Source organism: Oppia nitens, unplaced genomic scaffold (assembly GCF_028296485.1).
Source record: "Oppia nitens isolate AA-2021 unplaced genomic scaffold, nextdenovo-longstitch-racon4-pilon3 scaffold3_pilon_pilon_pilon, whole genome shotgun sequence".
Taxonomy (NCBI): domain Eukaryota; kingdom Metazoa; phylum Arthropoda; class Arachnida; order Sarcoptiformes; family Oppiidae; genus Oppia; species Oppia nitens.
This window is the reverse complement of record NW_026533221.1, coordinates 9,884,323-9,904,424: the sequence shown is the minus strand read 5'-3', so window position 1 is coordinate 9,904,424 and position 20,102 is coordinate 9,884,323. Positions and strand designations below refer to the sequence as shown.

The 20,102-nt window shown below is 24.6% G+C and overlaps 3 protein-coding genes across 3 annotated transcripts; 2 read left to right on the top strand and 1 right to left on the bottom strand.

The window, feature by feature from the left end:
- The first annotated feature begins 1,780 nt into the window (after positions 1-1,780).
- Positions 1,781-8,720, top strand: LOC128958258 (uncharacterized). Its single transcript, XM_054304074.1, has 8 exons — positions 1,781-1,962; positions 2,028-2,856; positions 2,922-3,163; positions 3,250-3,438; positions 6,945-7,202; positions 7,289-8,114; positions 8,187-8,428; positions 8,526-8,720. Exons 1-8 carry the CDS (start codon positions 1,858-1,860, stop codon positions 8,718-8,720), a joined length of 2,886 nt encoding a protein of 961 aa, XP_054160049.1. The 5' UTR covers positions 1,781-1,857.
- A 1,503-nt stretch (positions 8,721-10,223) lies between these two features.
- Positions 10,224-11,610, top strand: LOC128958477 (uncharacterized). Its single transcript, XM_054304338.1, has 5 exons — positions 10,224-10,617; positions 10,835-10,914; positions 10,995-11,008; positions 11,079-11,141; positions 11,280-11,610. The coding sequence occupies exons 1-4, from the start codon at positions 10,243-10,245 to the stop codon at positions 11,081-11,083; spliced, it is 474 nt and encodes a 157-aa protein (XP_054160313.1). The 5' UTR covers positions 10,224-10,242; the 3' UTR covers positions 11,084-11,141; positions 11,280-11,610.
- Positions 11,611-11,791: 181 nt separating this feature from the next.
- LOC128958256 (putative fatty acyl-CoA reductase CG5065) lies at positions 11,792-15,058 on the bottom strand. The gene is made up of 6 exons (XM_054304073.1): positions 14,612-15,058; positions 14,212-14,509; positions 14,071-14,145; positions 13,961-13,993; positions 13,203-13,783; positions 11,792-11,806 (listed from the first exon to the last, which is right to left on the bottom strand). The coding sequence occupies exons 1-6, from the start codon at positions 15,056-15,058 to the stop codon at positions 11,792-11,794; spliced, it is 1,449 nt and encodes a 482-aa protein (XP_054160048.1).
- Positions 15,059-20,102: the final 5,044 nt, after the last annotated feature.

Genomic DNA, 20,102 nt, shown 5'->3' with positions numbered 1-20,102 from the left:
ATCAATTACAGACTGTAATTTACAATACTACAGTATAATAAAAGAAACTAGATCAATCTAGTTTCAAAAAATACAAATTTCAGTACATAATTCAAAAAATATTTTACAATTAAAAAAATTTTGTTAAATTTTTTTGTATTATATTTTTAGTTATTATTAGTCACAATAAGCAGAATTTTTTTAGTTAATTCATTTTTTTGCTTATTATATATTTTTGTATATATTTATTTATACTATAATAATATATTGTTTAAGTGCTAATTGTAGATGTACTCTATTGGCCTATTTGATTGATCATGAACAATTTACTCTATATTTTTTATAAATAAAATTAAATAAAAATACATTATCATTACTGCTCAATTATTATTATTATAAAAATACAATAGTCTATATAAATGTAATGCTTTTTATGTGTATTAGTAGTACAAGTTTTTATGATTTATTAAACAGGGAATTAACCTTTAAGTAAATAATATATATATGTATAAAATCGATTTCAAAAACGGTTGACACAGTTTTTTAAAAAAGTTATGATGCAAGAAGAAAATAAATTATTAATAAACTATGAAATCATATAAATTTTGTGTTAAATAATAAAATAATAACATTTAATTTAGCATAGCTCTAAGAGGCGAGATTTAAAAAAAAATAAATAAAAATGTTCAAATTTGTAATATACAAAAAAAAATGTTATATATTATTATCGCATAAAACCAATTGTGATATTTAGAATTAATAAATTTATATCTATGTAATAAATTAAATTTTTAAAGTATTTTTGAAATCTTTTAGTTTATAAGATACAATACATTTCCTCCCTGGCCTTGGATCTCAAATTTATGTTATTAAAATGTTTTCATATTAAACCAAAAAAACTATTTTGTCTAGCTCTATTTATTTGAAAATAAAAATATAAAAACCCGTTATAACCATTTTTTTGATAAAAATTATGACTATACTATATATACCGGTAATCGATTAAGACGTTTTTTAAAGATATTTTATCAGTTTTATTAGAGGACAGTTGTTTTACTTAATTTTTTTTATTGAATTACATGTATAATGTATATTGTATTAGTAATTACATAACTAAACACTTATCAATAAAGTTCAAGAACAGTACTTTTAGGTGAAATTTTATTTATTTATTATAACATTTATCTAATGAGAAATATGTTATATTATGTAATAGCGAAATACCACACAAAAACAAAAATTATGATACAATTTATTTTTATTGGATATATCTATTATAGTAAAATAAAAATAAAAAAGTTTTATTGCATTAATACATATGATGTTTCGGTAAATTATTTATATATTAAATAAAACTTTATATAAATACTGAGACAATTAGCTGAAATTTCTAATGTTATTATTATTATTATTATAAGTGACATTATTGAACACTATTATTAGACTATTACTACTACTACTACTTGAGTAATATAGTAATACCACTTTGTCTTAAAACATACCGTTACTAACAGAATATATAAAAATATATGAATTACATAGAATTTTGGTTATAAATAACAACTTATCAAAAAAAAAAATAATGGGTTACAGAGTATATTCTACTTTTTAAGTCCCAAATTTGCTAAATACTGTATAACCAGTATTGAAAAAAACATATATTTTATTTATTAATATTATATAAATAATAATATTATTAATATTAATCTAAAATATTATTTATTGAAAAATAATATTATATTAATTATGAAAAATGAAAAGTTGGCCAACAATGGGAAGCCAGTGGTACCGAAACGGGTGTTCGTTGGTCTGCTCGGGTGTATCGGCTGTTGTCTGCTATATGTTTTGCGATCCAATCTGAGTGTAGCCATCATTGCAATGGTCAACGAATCAAAGGTCATGACTGATGACAACAGTGCGACGACCAATGATTTGTGCTATGATTTGGACAGTCGTCAAAATGAAACTAAATTCAAATATAGTGTAATAATACAAAATAATTTGATAATAATTTAAACAATAATAATTATCCAATTTTTTCTAATTAGGGACCCAAATATGATTGGTCGTCATCGACACAGGGAGTTATACTGGGCTCGTATTTCTATGGCTATACTGTTACACAAATGTTGGGCTCGTATGCCGACCGTTTTGGCGCCAAATGGATGACCTGTTTGGGCATTATGTTGCCGGCACTTTTCAATGCACTGATACCGGTATTATCTCAATGGCATTATGGACTGGTAGTTTTTATGCGTGTGCTTATCGGTGCCTTTCACGGTGTAGTATACGCTAGTGTTTTTTCATTGATGGCCAAATGGTTTCCGCAAACTGAGAAAAATTTGGCCGTAAGCGGTACACTGTTTTTTGGCAATTTTGGTGGTGTCATTACTATGCCAATAGTCGGCTATCTATGCAAAGCCGACTTTCTGGACGGTTGGCCTGCGTCCTACTATTTGACATCAATCATACATATTATTTGGTTTGTTTTGTGGTACTTTTTTGTACATAACAGTCCATCAGACGATCCAAATATCAGTGTTCAAGAGCTCGACTATATTACCGAAAACAATCCCCAGTCACACAATCACAACAAACTGATCATTCCGTGGAAGTCTATATTCCTGTCCCGACCGGTTTGGGCATCAATTATGACCAGAATGTGCGGTTCATTTGGCTATTATTTGTTGTGCACCAAAATGCCCACCTATTTGGACACTGTGTTTGGTATGTCTATACAGTCTAACTCGTGGTTTAACTCAATGATGTACGGAATGCTCTGTATTTTTAACATAACTGCCGGTCCTTTCTCTGATTGGGTTCGCAGTAAGCAATGGATTTCGCAAACCAGAAATCGCAAGAATTTTCATACATTTGGTAAACTATTTTATATATTTTATAGATAACTAATACGTCTAAATATAACTGTTATAATCCAATAGCACTGATCACACCAGCCATATGTCTGATACTGATCCCAGTAGTTAAGTGTAATAACAATGCTGCCATAGCATTGATGTTGATAGGGATGGCTGCCTATGGATTTATAACGGGCGGTGAATACGGTGTGGTACCAGAGTATGCGCCCAACATGGCTGGCACTGTGTTTGGTGTGACCAACACATTGGCCTCGTCTACCGGTTTTGTTGGGCCACTGATTGTCGGTGTATTACTTGATAATGGGGTTTGTATTACAAAATAAATTCATAAAATATATTGTATTATTCGTATATTAGTATTTATTGCTAATCTATTAATTAATGTGCACAGGGAGGTAATGGCATACGACATCAATGGGATATTGTTTGGTATTTATCGGGTGCTATCTTTGCATTTGGTGCACTGTCATTTGAATTGGGCGGTACAGCTGAACCACAATCGTGGTCACTGATAGCTAACAGTGATAATAGAAAATCAATTGAGCATGATGATATTTCTATAATATCAAAAATACAATCTGTATAATAAATACTCTATTTATTAGGTATATAATTTAAGTTAATAATAAAAGATTTTTTTAATAAATTTTAATATTATCTTATATTACAATAATTAAAAATTAAATAGTAATAATAGTAATGATAAGTTATATAATAGTTTGTTGATAATTTGTTTTAGTTATTTAGTTAATAAATTTTTAATGAATGTTTACTGTTAATGTAAATTATTATTTTAATTTTGTTTTTGCGAAATAATTATAATAAATATTAATTATTTATTTCAACATAATATTATAAGTAATACAAATTACTAATGCGTTTTATAATACAGTAAATAATAAATTATTGATTGTTTTAAGTATACAGTGTTTACAATATTATAAATATGTATAAATATATATTAATAGTCAAGGTTAAGCAGGGGACAGGGGGTTAAGCCAACTGACCCCCTAAGATCGAGTTTTCCAAAACCTTGCTTAACCATGATTAATAGTATATATGTTTATCAAAAAATAGTTATTTATTAAAAAAAAATATTTTTATCAAAATTAATTTTATTATTAACAAAACATTATATTTATAAAACACAATTTCTAAACAAACAATTATCACTGAAAAACATAATATACAGAAAAATAAATACAATAATTGGACTAACTGTGCTAGTACCAATATCTCAAACTTGACAATATCTCTGACCGGTTCCATATCAAACCGTATGGCATAACCGTGATATGATAGTACAGTGGCCATCCATTTATTATAGATACCTGTTTCCTTAACATTAGAAATACTATAATAACAAAAATTTTTTTTAATTAATTTAATAGCTTATGTTTAATATCAATATGTAAATTAGTGTTATATAAAATTAAATTGTACAGTACTAACAATCTATTGAGATGATTGAGTATGTAAACGGCATTAAATGATACTGGCATTGCATGAGCCAATTGATGACTACCATATTTAGACAAATGTAATTGATCCAAAAAATCGGTTACACCCCTGCGTCGATCAATTTGTTTAGCCATACGCATCAAATGATAGATCAATGTTAACCGATTGCTAACGTATGCCATTTTGCCATCATATAGACCATCGATTACGGAGTCAATGAATGTGTTGTTAAAGTATTGATCGGTTCCATACGGTATCAATCGTTTAGCAAAATTCATAGCCATTGGATGATCTGGCGAACTGTCTACAAATGTCTTCAATGCTCCGGAATCTTGTTCAATAATGACAACATCCCTGTGCTCGTACAGGCCATACCAAGTGTCGATTTTTGAATAGTCAATTGATCGCAACATTGACTCCAATATAAGATTGCCATTGTATTTTGATATAAACATTGCCGATAGTAGCCAGGTAAATATAATAATTTTATAGCTAATAGATCCACTAATGGCCAATGATGGCCTATGGGGTGCATATAGTGATGTCAATATATCAAACAATCTATTAATTAATTGGACAATAAAGTTAGCATGTTTATTTTTATAGGATATTGACAAATAGGCGACAACAATACAGGCGGTAACTAATATGGCCATGATGATTTTTGAATAGTATTCATTGAAATCATCAATCATATTATCTGAGCCTGGATATTTTCTATAGGCAATGTGCCCAATTGTATCAAAACCGATTATACTGGTTTCGGTTAGATTGAGTAGATAAGCAATGTCGTTGAATAAAAAATATGGCTTCTCCATTAGTATAATATCCCTGGGCAATTGTTTTATTTCATCAAAACCATTTTCAATATTAATGAAATCTATATATTTAATACTAATAAACAAAACAAAATATTATATTAAATTTATATAATAAAATAACACAATAAATAAAGTAAACATACATATAGATTTATTTTTTTTTATAAAATGTATACTACAATATTACTTACGCATAATTATGTTTTATGGCAAAATCTTTGATCAATATTAATAATGGACCGCATACCTGGATAATTTTATGACCATTTTCAATATTTTCATTTTTATCAATCATGATAAATGGCATCGTATTCAAACCCACTGTAGTTATAACTTTTGACAAATTAGTTTGACTAAAATTATATTGATAATTATATTCTTTATTAAATATTAAACAAATTTTTGATAAATTTTTTAACATTATGTTTTTTCACAACAATTTATTAGAAAATAAATAAAGTGAGAAAAATAAAATGAAAAATATTTATTTTTTGATTTAGTTTTTACAAAAACAAACTATAATTTAATATATTATTTATGAACTGTTTTATTGAATTATTATACTAAAATGTAATGTTTCATATTATACATTTACAATAATTATATAAATTTTATGTATTATATTTATTGATATTTTGTACAGATATTATATTAATTATTTTACAAAGTGTTTTATTAATCAAACAGTACTAGATGCATTAACTTATAAAAATTTACCACCTTATAAATAAATATTTAGATAGAAAATATCATAATATTATTTAAGCGAATTTTTATATTATAATAAAATAATTAATAAAATTATCAATAAAATACTCTGTTTACAATATAATAATAATAATAATATTATATGTTAAAATATTGAATTAATTTTTAGTTAATCAATACTATATTTAAATTTTTATTGCTAAATATTTTTATTAAAATAATTACCAAATGTTTATTAAACAACTAATGTATTAAAATATATGATAAATTATGATTAAATTATGAAAAAAAATAATTTAGATGATAACTATAAAAAATAACTAATAAATGACAATCTATAAATAATTAATATAATTTTTTTTACTGTAGATAATTAATGTATTATTGCCATAATATATGAAACTTGAATACTTAATTGAGTAATTGTAACCATAATTGTAAATTTTGTGCAATAATTGTTTATTACAGAGATCTATTTTTTATATATATCATATTAAATAAATTTTATATAATAAATAATTGTACAGTAAATGCAACAAATAAAATAAAACTATTATTATTATAAAATATTTCACATAACGTTTATTCTGTAATTAAAATTATTATAAAATTTTTATTATAACTTATAACGTATTAATTTATTAGTACAGTATGTATATATACACAATAGACACGCTATCATATAATTTAATAATTTCTATACACTTACATAACTATCATATATATAATCTTAAAGTATCCACAATATAATATTAGCAAAAATAATAAAAATTATAAAAATAAAAAAAACTTAATTTAATGCTTAGAGAACTATCGCAAATGCTTGCAATTTATTAATGTCATTATTTTTTTCATAATTATTTTATTTTATAAACTAAAGTAAAACTAATTTTTGTTATTGTTTTATATATTTATATATATAATCATTAGTATAATAGATCATGATCATTAATATTGATATTAGTTAGTTTATATGCCAACTAATAATTTTTGATATAATAATTTTGTTTTGTTTATTTTGTTGACATAATAATAATACAGTATTTAAAAAGCATAACTATATTAGATACTGATATTTATTTATTTTTAAAAATAGTACAATAAATTAATGTCATTTCGGATTAAAACAACACAAGTAATCAATACAAATAAGCCATTAGTGCCATGTCGTCTACAAATAGGTATATTGGGATGTCTAGGCTGTACGCTTCTGTACATTTTAAGATCTAATCTGAGTGTGGCTATCATAGCTATGGTAGAGGAAACAACATCGGTTAGTGAGGACAGACACAAATCACAAGATCTGTGCTATAATGTTGACACTTATAATACAAGTACAGGTCATGACAGTAAGGTATGTCATATTTAAACTATAATTTCTAGATCTAATCAAAAAAAACATTCATTAAATATACTAATTGTTTGACATATTTTTTAAAGGGTATCTATCAATGGAATGATTCAGTACAGGGAATAATACTCGGATCCTATTTCTATGGCTATACGGCCACCCAATTGTTTGGTTCCTATGCCGACCGTTTCGGTGCCAAATGGATGGCCGGTTTGGGTATATTTGCACCGGCCGTCTGTAACGCTCTGATACCTGTGTTGGCCAACATTCACTACGGACTGTTGGTCTGTATGCGTGTCCTAATCGGTGCGTTTCACGGTGTAGTCTATTCGTCAATGTTCTCGTTATTTGCCAAATGGTTTCCAACAACGGAGAAAAACTTTGCAATAATGGGTACAACATTTGCCGGCAATATCGGCGGTGTCCTAACAATGCCAATGGCCGGCTATCTGATAAAAACTGATTTTCTACGAGGATGGCCATCAGTTTTCTATATGACATCACTGGTACATGTAATTTGGTTTATAATTTGGTGTATTTTGGTTACCAATAGTCCCGATGAAAACTCCAGAATCACTGATAGTGAGCTCAAGTATATAGTAGCCAATAATCCAAGTTCAAGATCGGCCCGAAATATGACAATTCCTTGGCGCAGTATATTGGCATCCAAAGTGGTCTGGGCCTCGATTATTGTCAAAAGCACAGGTAGTTTTGGCTACTATTTGTTGTGTACAAAAATGCCCCAATATTTGGACAGCATATTCGGTATGGCAATACATACAAACAGTTGGTTCAATGCGCTCATGTATGTGGTACTGTGCACAACATTATTGGCGGGCAGTCCGCTGTCATCATGGATACAGACTAAGGGTTGGTTTTCACAGACACGAAACCGTAAAAATTTTCAAAGTTTAGGTATAAAAATAAGTTATAAAACAATAATTTAAAAAAATAATTAATAACTTATTTATACTTATATTGTTTAAGCAATGTTTGGATGTGCTCTTTGTTTAATACTTGTGCCGATTGTTGAGTGCGATAGCAGTGCAGTCATTGCCTTATTATTGTTGGCAATGTTTGTTTACGGGTTTATTACAGGCGGCGAGTATGGCGTTATCGTTGAATATGCACCCGATTTTTCGGGAACAGTATTCGGTGTGGCCAACACACTGGCCTCGGCCACAGGATTTGTTGGACCTATGATTGTCGGCCTATTGCTCGATCACAGGGTATATCGGGTTTTTTAAAAAACTAATTGATTAGCAAATAATTATAGTACTAATATAAATATTTGATTTATGGATCGACTATCTGTATGATGTACAGGAAGCTACCGGTGCTCGACATCAATGGAATACTATATGGTATTTGTCTGCCGGTATCTGTTTGTTTGGCGGCCTATTCTACGAATTGTTCGGTACGGCTGAACCACAGGAGTGGGCGGTTGTCAACAATAGAGAAGATAGATATAGATCACCGAAAAAAATTAGTATTGTATCACAACATTTGTTTTGCGAGTAAATTGTGATTAAATTGAAACTATTAATTCATATTATATATTATTGTAATGTATGGTATATGAGTACTGTATTAAACTTTATGTTGAAATTATTATTATAATAATATATTTTAATAAAAATAAATATTGTATAAAATACTATTAAGTTATAAAGTATATGTATATAAATAAAAAGTATCAATACATTAATTAATGTCATATTAAATATTTTATATAAAATAATAATTATTAGTTACACTCAAAATATTTCAATTATAATTTATTATATGAACAGTGACTATTGCATTACTAATTTAGATTAAATCAATTAAAACTAAACATATTTATTACATTTAATGACATCTATTTTGTTAATTTATAATTATTTATTTTATGTTTAAAATGTCTAAAAAATCATATTAAACAAATACTACTGAAAAATTTTAGTAAATACATATTTCAATTAAATTTTATACACACTTTAAACATACGTTTGACTATAAAAACGATTTCAAAGATACTGGTCTATAGTTTTTACAAAATATTTCTTTTGCTTAACATTCCGATTATTACCACAAAAAAAATTAATTGTTTGACGAGACAATTGTCAACAGTTTTTTTTGTTGTTGTTGTTGATATGTTTTATTAATTAAGATTTACATTATTATATTACAACTTACATTTTTAATATTCAAATTTAATAAACATTTCAATACTTAATTTTTAAATTATATAAAAAATGCGAAAAATACATAATTCAAAAATATAAATTTAAATATTTAAAAGTTGAGATCTTTTTATATAAATAACGTATAATTATCAATATTGTATGCATAAGTTTTCATTTTGAAAGTATTTATCAATATTGTATGCATAAGTTTTCATTTTGAAAGTATTTATCAATATTGTATGCATAAGTTTTCATTTTGAAAGTATTTATCAATATTGTATGCATAAGTTTTCATTTTGAAAGTATTTAAATTAAAAAAAAAGTTGCGTTAAATTATTTTATTTCGTTTATTTTATATAATTAAAAAAAAAATTATATACAAACATATAAAAAAATGATAGATAAGACAACATTTTATATTAATAATATATTTAATATGTGCACTAATTTTAATTAATTTTATTTACATAAACTGTCTTTATTTTAATGTGAAATGACGTCAATTAAAATATAAATTTGATTAAATACTCTGCTTTTAGTATTTAGTTTTACAATAATTTGTTTATACTTTTTATGTGATATATTTTATAGAATAAATCATTAAGAAAATGATAGATTTAGTTATATTTTTATTAATTATAATTATATTGATTATATTAGTAATTGTATCTACAATTCTACATTTATATGATAAGTATAATAATAATAATAACACACTTACTTCAAAATCAGTTTTACTAAAATTTTCTTTGATTGCAAATTTGAAAACAATTAATTTGATTAATAATCCGATAAAACCTGACCATGATCAGTTTTGTTTTCTTAATGGTTTGCGTTTTATTAACACTTTGGGTGTATTTATCGGTCACTTAATTATGTTCACTGCGATTATGAGCCAACAAAACCAATCAGACAAATATCTAAACTATTGGTTTGTATTATATTTGCGAATCCTAATGCACTTTTCATTTATCATAAACGGTATATCCAATGGCCGATGGCTGACCAAACAAGTGTTGGTCACTAATCAAGTAAAAGGAGGCAACTATAGCGGTATATGGAAACAGTATGTCGTCACCAGATTAGCTAACTCACTGCCCTATCATTATTTTGTGCTATTCCTGTACTATATATTAATAAAATATATGGCACTCGTCCGATGGCCGGATCCCGATGTCTACGAGGCCTGTAATGACAATATATGGCTAAATGTATTGTTAGTTTCAAATATATTTTCATCCGACAAAATGGTAACAAATTTTATAATTAATATAATATATTATAGTTTTAAGAATTTATTAGAATTGATTATATTGTTTATTATTTACAGTTTTATTGTTTAAAAAAAACATTTAAAAACAATAAATGCAAAATATAATTTTTTAATAAATAATTAAACATAAATATAATATTGATTTATTATATATTAATACTTAATTATTTTTAATACTATTTATATTTTTACAGTGTATACCATGGATGTGGAGTAATAATACACTATTTTTGTTTATTATAATTAGTCCATATTTTATTATACAATTACACAGGTAATTTTAATTAAAAAAAACAAACTAAGATTTATTGTAATATTAAGTTAATTAAATGTAAATTTAATTTACTATTATAGGAACAATAAATTCGGTAAAACATTGATTATATTAGCAAATATAATGACAATTTGCGTAATATTTTATGTATATGTAATCAATAGTTTAAAAATGAATGGTTTTCTCTATAATATCAATCCAACTCTAATTCCTAGTAATCTTTTATTGTAAGTAACAAAACATATATAAATATTTTATTAATAATAATATCGCAATAACTTCTATTATTATAATTATTATTAGTATTTAACGGTATTGTAAAATATAATAAATATACCTAACATTTATTAATTTAAACTGAATAGTCCATTAGATAATCTAACAAATCAGTTACATATGAAGCCGTGGTATTACATTAGCCCGTATTTTAACGGACTATTATTTGGTTATCTGTGCGAAACCATTGACATCAGAAATACTATTTATAATAATACCAGTGCTAAACATATAATAAAAACAATGGCATTCATATTGTCAACAAACATTATGATTGGTTTTATGGCCGATTATCAAATACTACTATCACCGGATACACTATTGGGTGCCTATGAATCAGCTATGTTTCCCGTATTATATTCAATAATTATATGCTATTTAATGATTATTATATCACAAAATAATGGTTCAATTAAACACTGGCTATCGCATCGTTATTTTAGACTACATAGACATCTAAATAATTCAATATATTTATTACATCCAATGGCAACTATTTTGTTTGTTTATTTAATTGATTTGTATGAAATGCATGGAGATTTCTATAAGTTATTAGCAATTGTAATAGTAATAATCTATATATTAATTATAATAACTTATCTTATATTTGAAATGCCTATCAAACACATTCAACAAATTTTTATAAAAAATATATTTGAAAAATTAAATACTGAGTAAATGATAATATTGTATTAGCTATAATTTATTAAACTATATAATTAAATAAATTAACTATTAAAATGTATTAAATTTTACAATGTTAAAATTAATTGTTAAAATACAATGCTTTCTCTATAAGATCAACAATTTTTTAGTCTAAGTGTTTAACATATAATATTTAAAAACTTTGCTAATAATCATAATAATAATAATAATAAACATCTAAAATTGTATAATATTAACAAATAGTTCAATAGATAATCCTACAAATCAGTTACATATGAAGCAATGATATTACATTAGCCCTTATATTAACAGATTTTTTGTTTGGCTATCTGTACGAAACCATTGATATTCAAACTTAAAATAATACCTGAGCTAAAAAACAAATAATAATTATATTCACATTAATACTGTCAACAAATATTATAATAGATTTGATGGTCGATTATCAAATACTACTATTACCGGTTAAACTAATAGGCGCCTATGAATTAGCTATGTCTACCGTATTATATTCAATAATTATATGTTATATAATGATCATTATATGGTTAAATAATGGTCTAATTAAACACTGATTTTTTAGACAGCTATTTTAGACTACATCTACAACTAAAAAAATTATTACATTTATTACAACTGATTTAATTTTCTGATCTAATATTTAATAATATCAGTTGATAATTATGATCAACTGATATTATTAATAAAATAATTATCATGAAATGTGTACAAATTTATTTAATGTAATAGCAATTTTAATTATAATATCTTATATATCAATTATAATTTTTTTAATATTATTGTTATATATTGGCAGTAATTTTGACTATGAATTCATATAAAACTTTTAAATCTAGAATCTTAAAAGTTTTTTGAATATTTTACTTAAACAATGACTCATTTAGACTAAAATTTTGGTTATAAAATGATTGTATAAAAAGTTTTCTAGCATTATCAACTGGTTTAAATATAACATCAACAAAAAACCTAGTTTATGTTTAAAACATAATTTTTAGCTTTATTAAAAATCATTAATTTATTTTATTGTTTTAAAAAACAGTTTACAAAGTGTTGCATTTTATAGATAATTGAAAATAAATATTATATAGAATTAAAAAAAAAACATTATTAAAAGTTTAATTAAAACTAATCGGTATTTCTATATAACTAGCATAAGATTTTTTGTTTTGATTAATTAATTTGATTAATTTTTTTGTCTATAATAATATACCGGTTATATAATAAATTTAAATTTTGAATATAAAGAAATATTATTTAAAAATAATTAAAAAGTATAACAAATATAAAAATATGATCCATAAAGTTATCAATAATGTATAATAAACTATTGTTATGATTAGTGCTCTTTTGCGGGCTCTGTCTATATTAGAGTCATCCTCTCTGAGCTGATATTTACGAAAACCAAAGTATAGACAACATATATAGTCTTTCCATTCAATTTGTCGGACATCCGAATAATAGATGAGCTGATCTTCACGGGACAGTTGGTTATAAATGTTATAATAGTTGTTACTATGGAAAGTCCATTCATTGATCATAAAATATTTATAGACTTTTAACGTTAAATGTAATTTATTAACCAGTTTAATCAGTGACCATTTGCCACCGATTAACGCCTGCATAATATCAACAAAATAGGCAAATAATGTTTCCGATACAAACCGTTTTAATCTAAATTTTATGCCATCTATTTTGCTAGCAATTGGTTTACACATTGTGTAGTTTGCTGGTCTGACCATTTGAATAGATGGCGCCGACATTATTGCCGACATTAAATAATTAACTAATTGTTTCCATGTTATCGGATTGAGTGCACCGCTGGTCAAATTGATGACCCGATATCGATCATTGGGATGACTTGCCGTATGCCATGCCGTAACAACTAAACTATTAGCTAATATGTCGACTAAATGTATATTTAAAATGTATTATTGTATTATTATTATTAACTTACATTATTATATTACTACTGTATACATTATCATACATATTACTATACATCTTATATTATTATACATTATCAATGTATTAATATTATTATCAGATAATATAATATTAATTATATTTATTAGTTTGTACTAACCTGGAATTATATCACATTTTCCATCAATTAAAACTAGATAAAAGATATAAAAAATAGGAACTTAATTTTTTTTTTAAAAAATATTAAGTCTAAATAATATATTTTTTTACATTCACAAATGCGTACAATACCCAATGTTGACAAAAAAGTTAGCATGATAATACCATTAAAATTATCAATCCAACCTAAAAAACAATAAATTTAAAATACTATTTAAGAGTTTTTATTTTATTTTTATTTTTTATTAATACCAGGAATCGGCTCTTTGAAAACTGGTGTTACAATAGATGGCCTAACGATGACAACCGGCAAATGCGAGTACTGTTCAGATATTAGATTCTCTGCAATAGCTTTGCTAAACGTATAGGGATTAGGCCTGTCGTCCATCAGCTCACTCATGGCTGACGTCTCACTGGAGAAGCCTTGACTTTCACCGATTGAATTGATTGCGGCGATTGTGTCCAAAGCGTTGTGTTTTAATTTGTAAACACTTTCAGCGATATCTTTAACATTACAATTGCTATAAGCTGTCGATACATAAACAATTGTCTGTATGTAATAACAAAATAAAACAATATATATATATATATATATATATTAGTTTATAATTATAGTTAATTTTTAGTTAATAAAAAAACATTTTTTGTTTACCTCTAGTTTTGTCATTTTATCGCACAATTTCATTACTTCATTAGTTGCCAACACGTTTTGTTTGATAAAACTGTCGACCGGTCCGACAAAATTGATTGAAGCGGCCAAATGAAAAACGACCGATACTTTGCTTATAAGAAGCTCTTTGTCATTATCAGACAATCCCAAACCAGGTTCACAGATATCACTGGCGATGGCAACCAATTTGTCAACTTTCAGACAGTCTATGTTAATGCTATTAATAAATAGATTTGAATTAATGATTTCTTTATCGAGTCTTTCATCTGCCGATAGATTAGACTTTGGTCTCAACAATACATAGACTGTATTTATCTGAGGACACGAACGGATCAGTTTCTCGCACAACACTTTTCCAACAAAACCAGTGCCACCAGTGATAAGCACCGATCGATTGGCATAATATTGATTTATTTGTGATAATTTCATTATGTATGATAAATAACTTAATTTTTAAAAAACTAGTTATAGAGTCTATATAATTATTTATATTTTTAATTATTATATAAAATAATTATTTGTATTAAATTATGTTAAATATTTTACTATTATGTAGTATGTCTTTATGTTAAAAAAAATATTTTAGCTATTTGTTTTTTTAAAATAATAAAATGATTTTGATACGATTTTGACATGATAACTTAGAAACACATTTTTAAAAATTTAAATACGATTTAAATCAGTTGAATTTTATAAATAGTATTTTTATTATTATTTTTAAATAATATATATTTATTTTTTATTCATATTTTTAATTTATTTATAACTGAATGCAAGGCTGTATAAATAAATTTTGATTTGATTTGATTTATTGTACTAAATTATAAAAAAATTCAATGTTGGACTTTTAATAAATTTATTGATATATAAATTTATATATTTTTTTAATAAAATTTCTGATTTTAGTTTAGAAAAATTAATTTTTTATTATATTTATATATATATATATACAAAAAATAGTTTTACTCATTTAATTGAATTAAAAATGTTATCATATTTTTATAGATGTCATACCATGAAATTATTATATTATGATTTATTATACATTAAAAGTTTATACAAAATTATTGAATCGTTTTAATAAGTTTACTATTTTATCACTGATTCAGTATCTACTGTATAGTAAAGCACTAATAGCACAGAGAGAGAGAGAGAGAGAGAGAGAGAGAGAGAGAGAGAGAGAGAGAGAGAGAGAGTCTTAAATAACAGCGGCGGCGGTGATGCTATTAATTACAATTATACTTTGGATTTAAAAATGACCAAGAGCAAAGTTATAAATAATTTTAAACTAAATAAGATTGGTCATTTTTTAAATTAATTATATGATTTGCCAGATAATTTCAGTCGACTGTTAAAACAGTTGCATTTTGTTGTTGTTGGTTATACTACCGGAAATGTCTCATATGATATATACATGTAAATAGTTATCTTCAATAAATATTTTAATATACTATCCCATATAAAAATATACGGGTTATCTATTAACTATTTTCGATGTTATATTATAAATTCAGATAATAAAAATTTAGTAATTTATATATCTGGGCTAAGCTTTTTAGCATTATCAACTAGTTTTAAATATAAATGATATTCATATTTTTAAAAACTGTATATAAATTTATATACTGCAGTCTTTTAATAAATAATTAAATTTATAATGCATTATAAACTAAACTTTATTAAATTAAATTTTTACATAATTGTTAGTCTGTATTTGATTTTTCATTTATTATTTTTATAAAAAGTTGTTGAATATGATTTATAGGCATTTCAAACATAAGATAAAATATAATGACAACTATATAAGCTAATAAAAATATAATTACCATTAACTTAAAATTATATGAATGCATTTCATAATCATCACTCGCATAAATAAATAAAATAATTAGCAAACTATGTAATGAATATATTGAATTGTGTAGTTGTCGATGTAGTCTAAAATAAGGGTGCGATAACCACTGTTTAATTGGACCATTACTTTTTGATATAATAATCATTAAATAGCATATAATTATTGAATATAATACGGGATACATAGCTGATTCATAAGCGCCCAATAGTGTATCAGGTGATAGTAGTATTTGATAATCGGCCATAAAACCAATCATAATGTTTGTTAACAATATAAATGCCATTATTTTTATTATATGTTTAGCACTGGTATTATTATAAATAGTATTTCTGATGTCAATGGTTTCGCACAGATAACCAAATAATAGTCCGTTAAAATACGGGCTAATGTAATACCACGGCTTTATATGTAACTGATTTGTCGGACTATCTATTGGACTATCCGTAGAAATTGATAATTATTAAGTATTTTATTATTTAAATATATAATTATTATTTTTATTTTATATTTGTTATGATATTTTTAATTATTATTATTGAAAATATTTATTATTACTTACAATAAAACATTGCATTGAATTAGCGTTGGATTAATCTTATGTAGAAAACCTTGCATTTTTAATCCATTGATTACATATATATAAAATATAATAAATGATGCCATTATATTTGCCAATATAATTAATTTTATACCAAGTTTATTGTTTCTTTATTAGAAAATTAATGATACAATAACAAACATAATACGATATATATATATAAATATATAATTTTAGTTTATTTTTATATAAATTACCTGTGTAATACTATAATAAAATATGGACCAACTATAATAAACAGTATTATTACATTATTACTCCACATCCATGGCATACACTAATAAAAAAAATTATTATATATAAATTATTAAGCTTATTATTTTATAATGTATTAAGATAAGTCAAATTGTTTTTTTTTAATATTTATTGCAATTGGGATTATTTTTAAAAATGTTTATCAATAATTAATTACTAACTTGTAAATACTAAATAATTATATTTATTAAAATATAAATTAATAATTTACCATTTTGTTAGACGAATATATATTTGAAATTAACAATACATTTAGCCATATATTGTCAATACAGGCCTCGTAGACATCGGGATCCGGACGTCGGACGAGTGCCACATATTTTATTAATATATAGTACAGGAATAGTACAAAATAATGATAGGGAAGTATATTAGCTAATCTGGTGACGACATACTGTTTCCATATACCGGTATAATTATTATGTTTTACTTGATTAGTGACCAACACTTGTTTGGTCAGCCATCGGCCATTGGATACACCGCTAAGTATAAACGACACCTGCAGTAAATGACGCGCATATAAAACAAACCAATAGTTGAGATATTTGTCGGATTGGTGTTTATGATTAACCATTACAAGTATCATAATAAAGTGTGCAATTGCCACACCCATAGTGTTAATATAACGCAAACCATCAAAAAAACTAAACTGATCATGGTCAGTTTTAAGCGCATTATTAATTGGATTAATAGTTTTAAAATTTGTTATCAAAGAAAATTTCAATAAAACAGATTTTGATTTAATTTTGTTATTATTATTATTGTTATTATTATATAAATGTATAAATGTAGACACGATTACTAATATAGTCAATATAGTTATAATTGATAAAAATATAACTAAATCTATCATTCTATCAATGATTTTGTATAGAAAAATATAACATAAAAGGTATAAATAAATATATATCACTCATAAAAAATAAGTATTAAACAAAATAATTATTAAACAGTTACATATTTAAAAAATATATATATTAAATTTAATTTTTATTAATTAAATATGACGTAATTAAACATTAAAATAAACACTATTTACATACAAATATTTAATTATATAATATTTATCGAATATAATATTTAATAATTTTTTAATATTAAAAATTGTTAAATATTTTAGTTTAAAAATCTATAAAAATGCTTTTATGCGGATTTAATTTGTTGTTAAATTAGGATATCTGTAGTTTTGTTAAGATTATATTTTTAAGCAAATTAAATTACTAGTAATAATTAATATTTATATTTAGAATAAAATTTTTTTTAAAAAATACTATTTAATCCCGCGTTTCACAGAACCTAATCCTACAAAACAACTAAACATAATCTTAAAAAATTTTTTTTTAAATTAAATCACAATTAGCTAATATCACGGTGGGCTATACCATATAAATAAAATGTACACATCACTCGTCTACCTGTCCCACTAACCTACCGTTGCTTAATAATATTTAACAAAATTTCCCATAGAAATAACAATGATTTAAATTAAATAATTGAAATATAAGAATAAATATGTTATGTTTTTTTTTATAAATATAAGATTGTTTGTGAAAATTGTCACAAATAAATACAAAATTATTTTTTAAAGTGTTATATATCTTGATTTTGTTAAAAAATTTTAGGTAAATAGTAATACTATTCATATTTCAATTAGATTTTATATATAGTAAAAACATATGGTTTTAAAATTATTTATTAAAAAATAATGTAGTGTTGTATCGATTATAGTGTTTCTTATTTTTTCTTTATTTTTTAATTGATTTTTGACTTTTTAATTTAGATCCTAAATGTTAGAGTAGTTTAAAAATATTAATTTTTTTACAATTAATTTTGATATCGTTTTTATTAATACAAATAATAAGCAACTGTTTGTCACAAAAATTATTTTCTGATAAAAACATAGACATTAAGTCTAAACAGATTTACCGACAGTTCACTCGTGAGTCCGAGTTTACAGAAGAAGAGATAGAAATTGGTAGACAATATTTAATTAAAAGATTTGCAAAGATTGGATCAGTTAGACAACAATGTAAACGACTAAATATACGTAAAGATATCAAATGTATGACAAAACAAGAGATACAGAAACTGATTGAAATGTTTTTTAAACGTCTGTATGCTATCAGTTATATGGATTTATGACAGCATTGCATCTGAATAGTTGGCCACAAATATACCGATGGTTTGTTTTGGCAAACTATGCTTTATTCCCGATCTCTTTGTTAGACCAATCAATCATTTGATTAAAGGAGTGGTCAAACCAACGGCCGTTCCCGAAGTTATCAAACGATTCAATAGTTCACAACCGGATAAAATAAAATACTATCAAAAGTCTACTTTATATTTATATGAGATTACATGAGTCAGCACCAGTTCCTTAACCTCACAGACCCCACACACCAATAATTAAAGATATAATTTATAATTAAAATAATTTATGATAAATAGTACATTAAATTACAATAAAGTGTGTTTTACTCGTATAAAACCAGTCGCGAGACTTATAGCAAATCAATATAATTTAATTATTAATGATTTTCATTGTTGAAATGGACTATTTGTACATTTATGTAATTTTGTTTGTAATCACAATTAAAACTTTATTTTTTCATAACTTTTTTTTAAATATTGATTTGTTATACGTCTCGCACCTGGTTTTACGGTACATACACGAGTGAAACGATAGTTTTAGTTAAATCGCGCGGTGCCGACAAACCATTATTACGGTTAGATATATGAACACATCTACAGATTAATAAATATTT

Coding starts and splice junctions, on each gene's coding strand:
- LOC128958258 (XM_054304074.1), top strand. CDS start 1,858: ATGGTCAACGAATCAAAGGTCATGACTGATGACAACAGTGCGACGACC. Junction 1,963..2,027: donor AAACTAAATTCAAATATAGT/GTAATAATACAA, acceptor TTTTCTAATTAG/GGACCCAAATATGATTGGTC. Junction 2,857..2,921: donor CAAGAATTTTCATACATTTG/GTAAACTATTTT, acceptor ATAATCCAATAG/CACTGATCACACCAGCCATA.
- LOC128958477 (XM_054304338.1), top strand. CDS start 10,243: ATGTTCACTGCGATTATGAGCCAACAAAACCAATCAGACAAATATCTA. Junction 10,618..10,834: donor TATTTTCATCCGACAAAATG/GTAACAAATTTT, acceptor ATATTTTTACAG/TGTATACCATGGATGTGGAG.
- LOC128958256 (XM_054304073.1), bottom strand. CDS start 15,058: ATGAAATTATCACAAATAAATCAATATTATGCCAATCGATCGGTGCTT. Junction 14,146..14,211: donor TTTCAAAGAGCCGATTCCTG/GTATTAATAAAA, acceptor ATTGTTTTTTAG/GTTGGATTGATAATTTTAAT. Junction 13,994..14,070: donor TATTGTACGCATTTGTGAAT/GTAAAAAAATAT, acceptor TCTTTTATCTAG/TTTTAATTGATGGAAAATGT.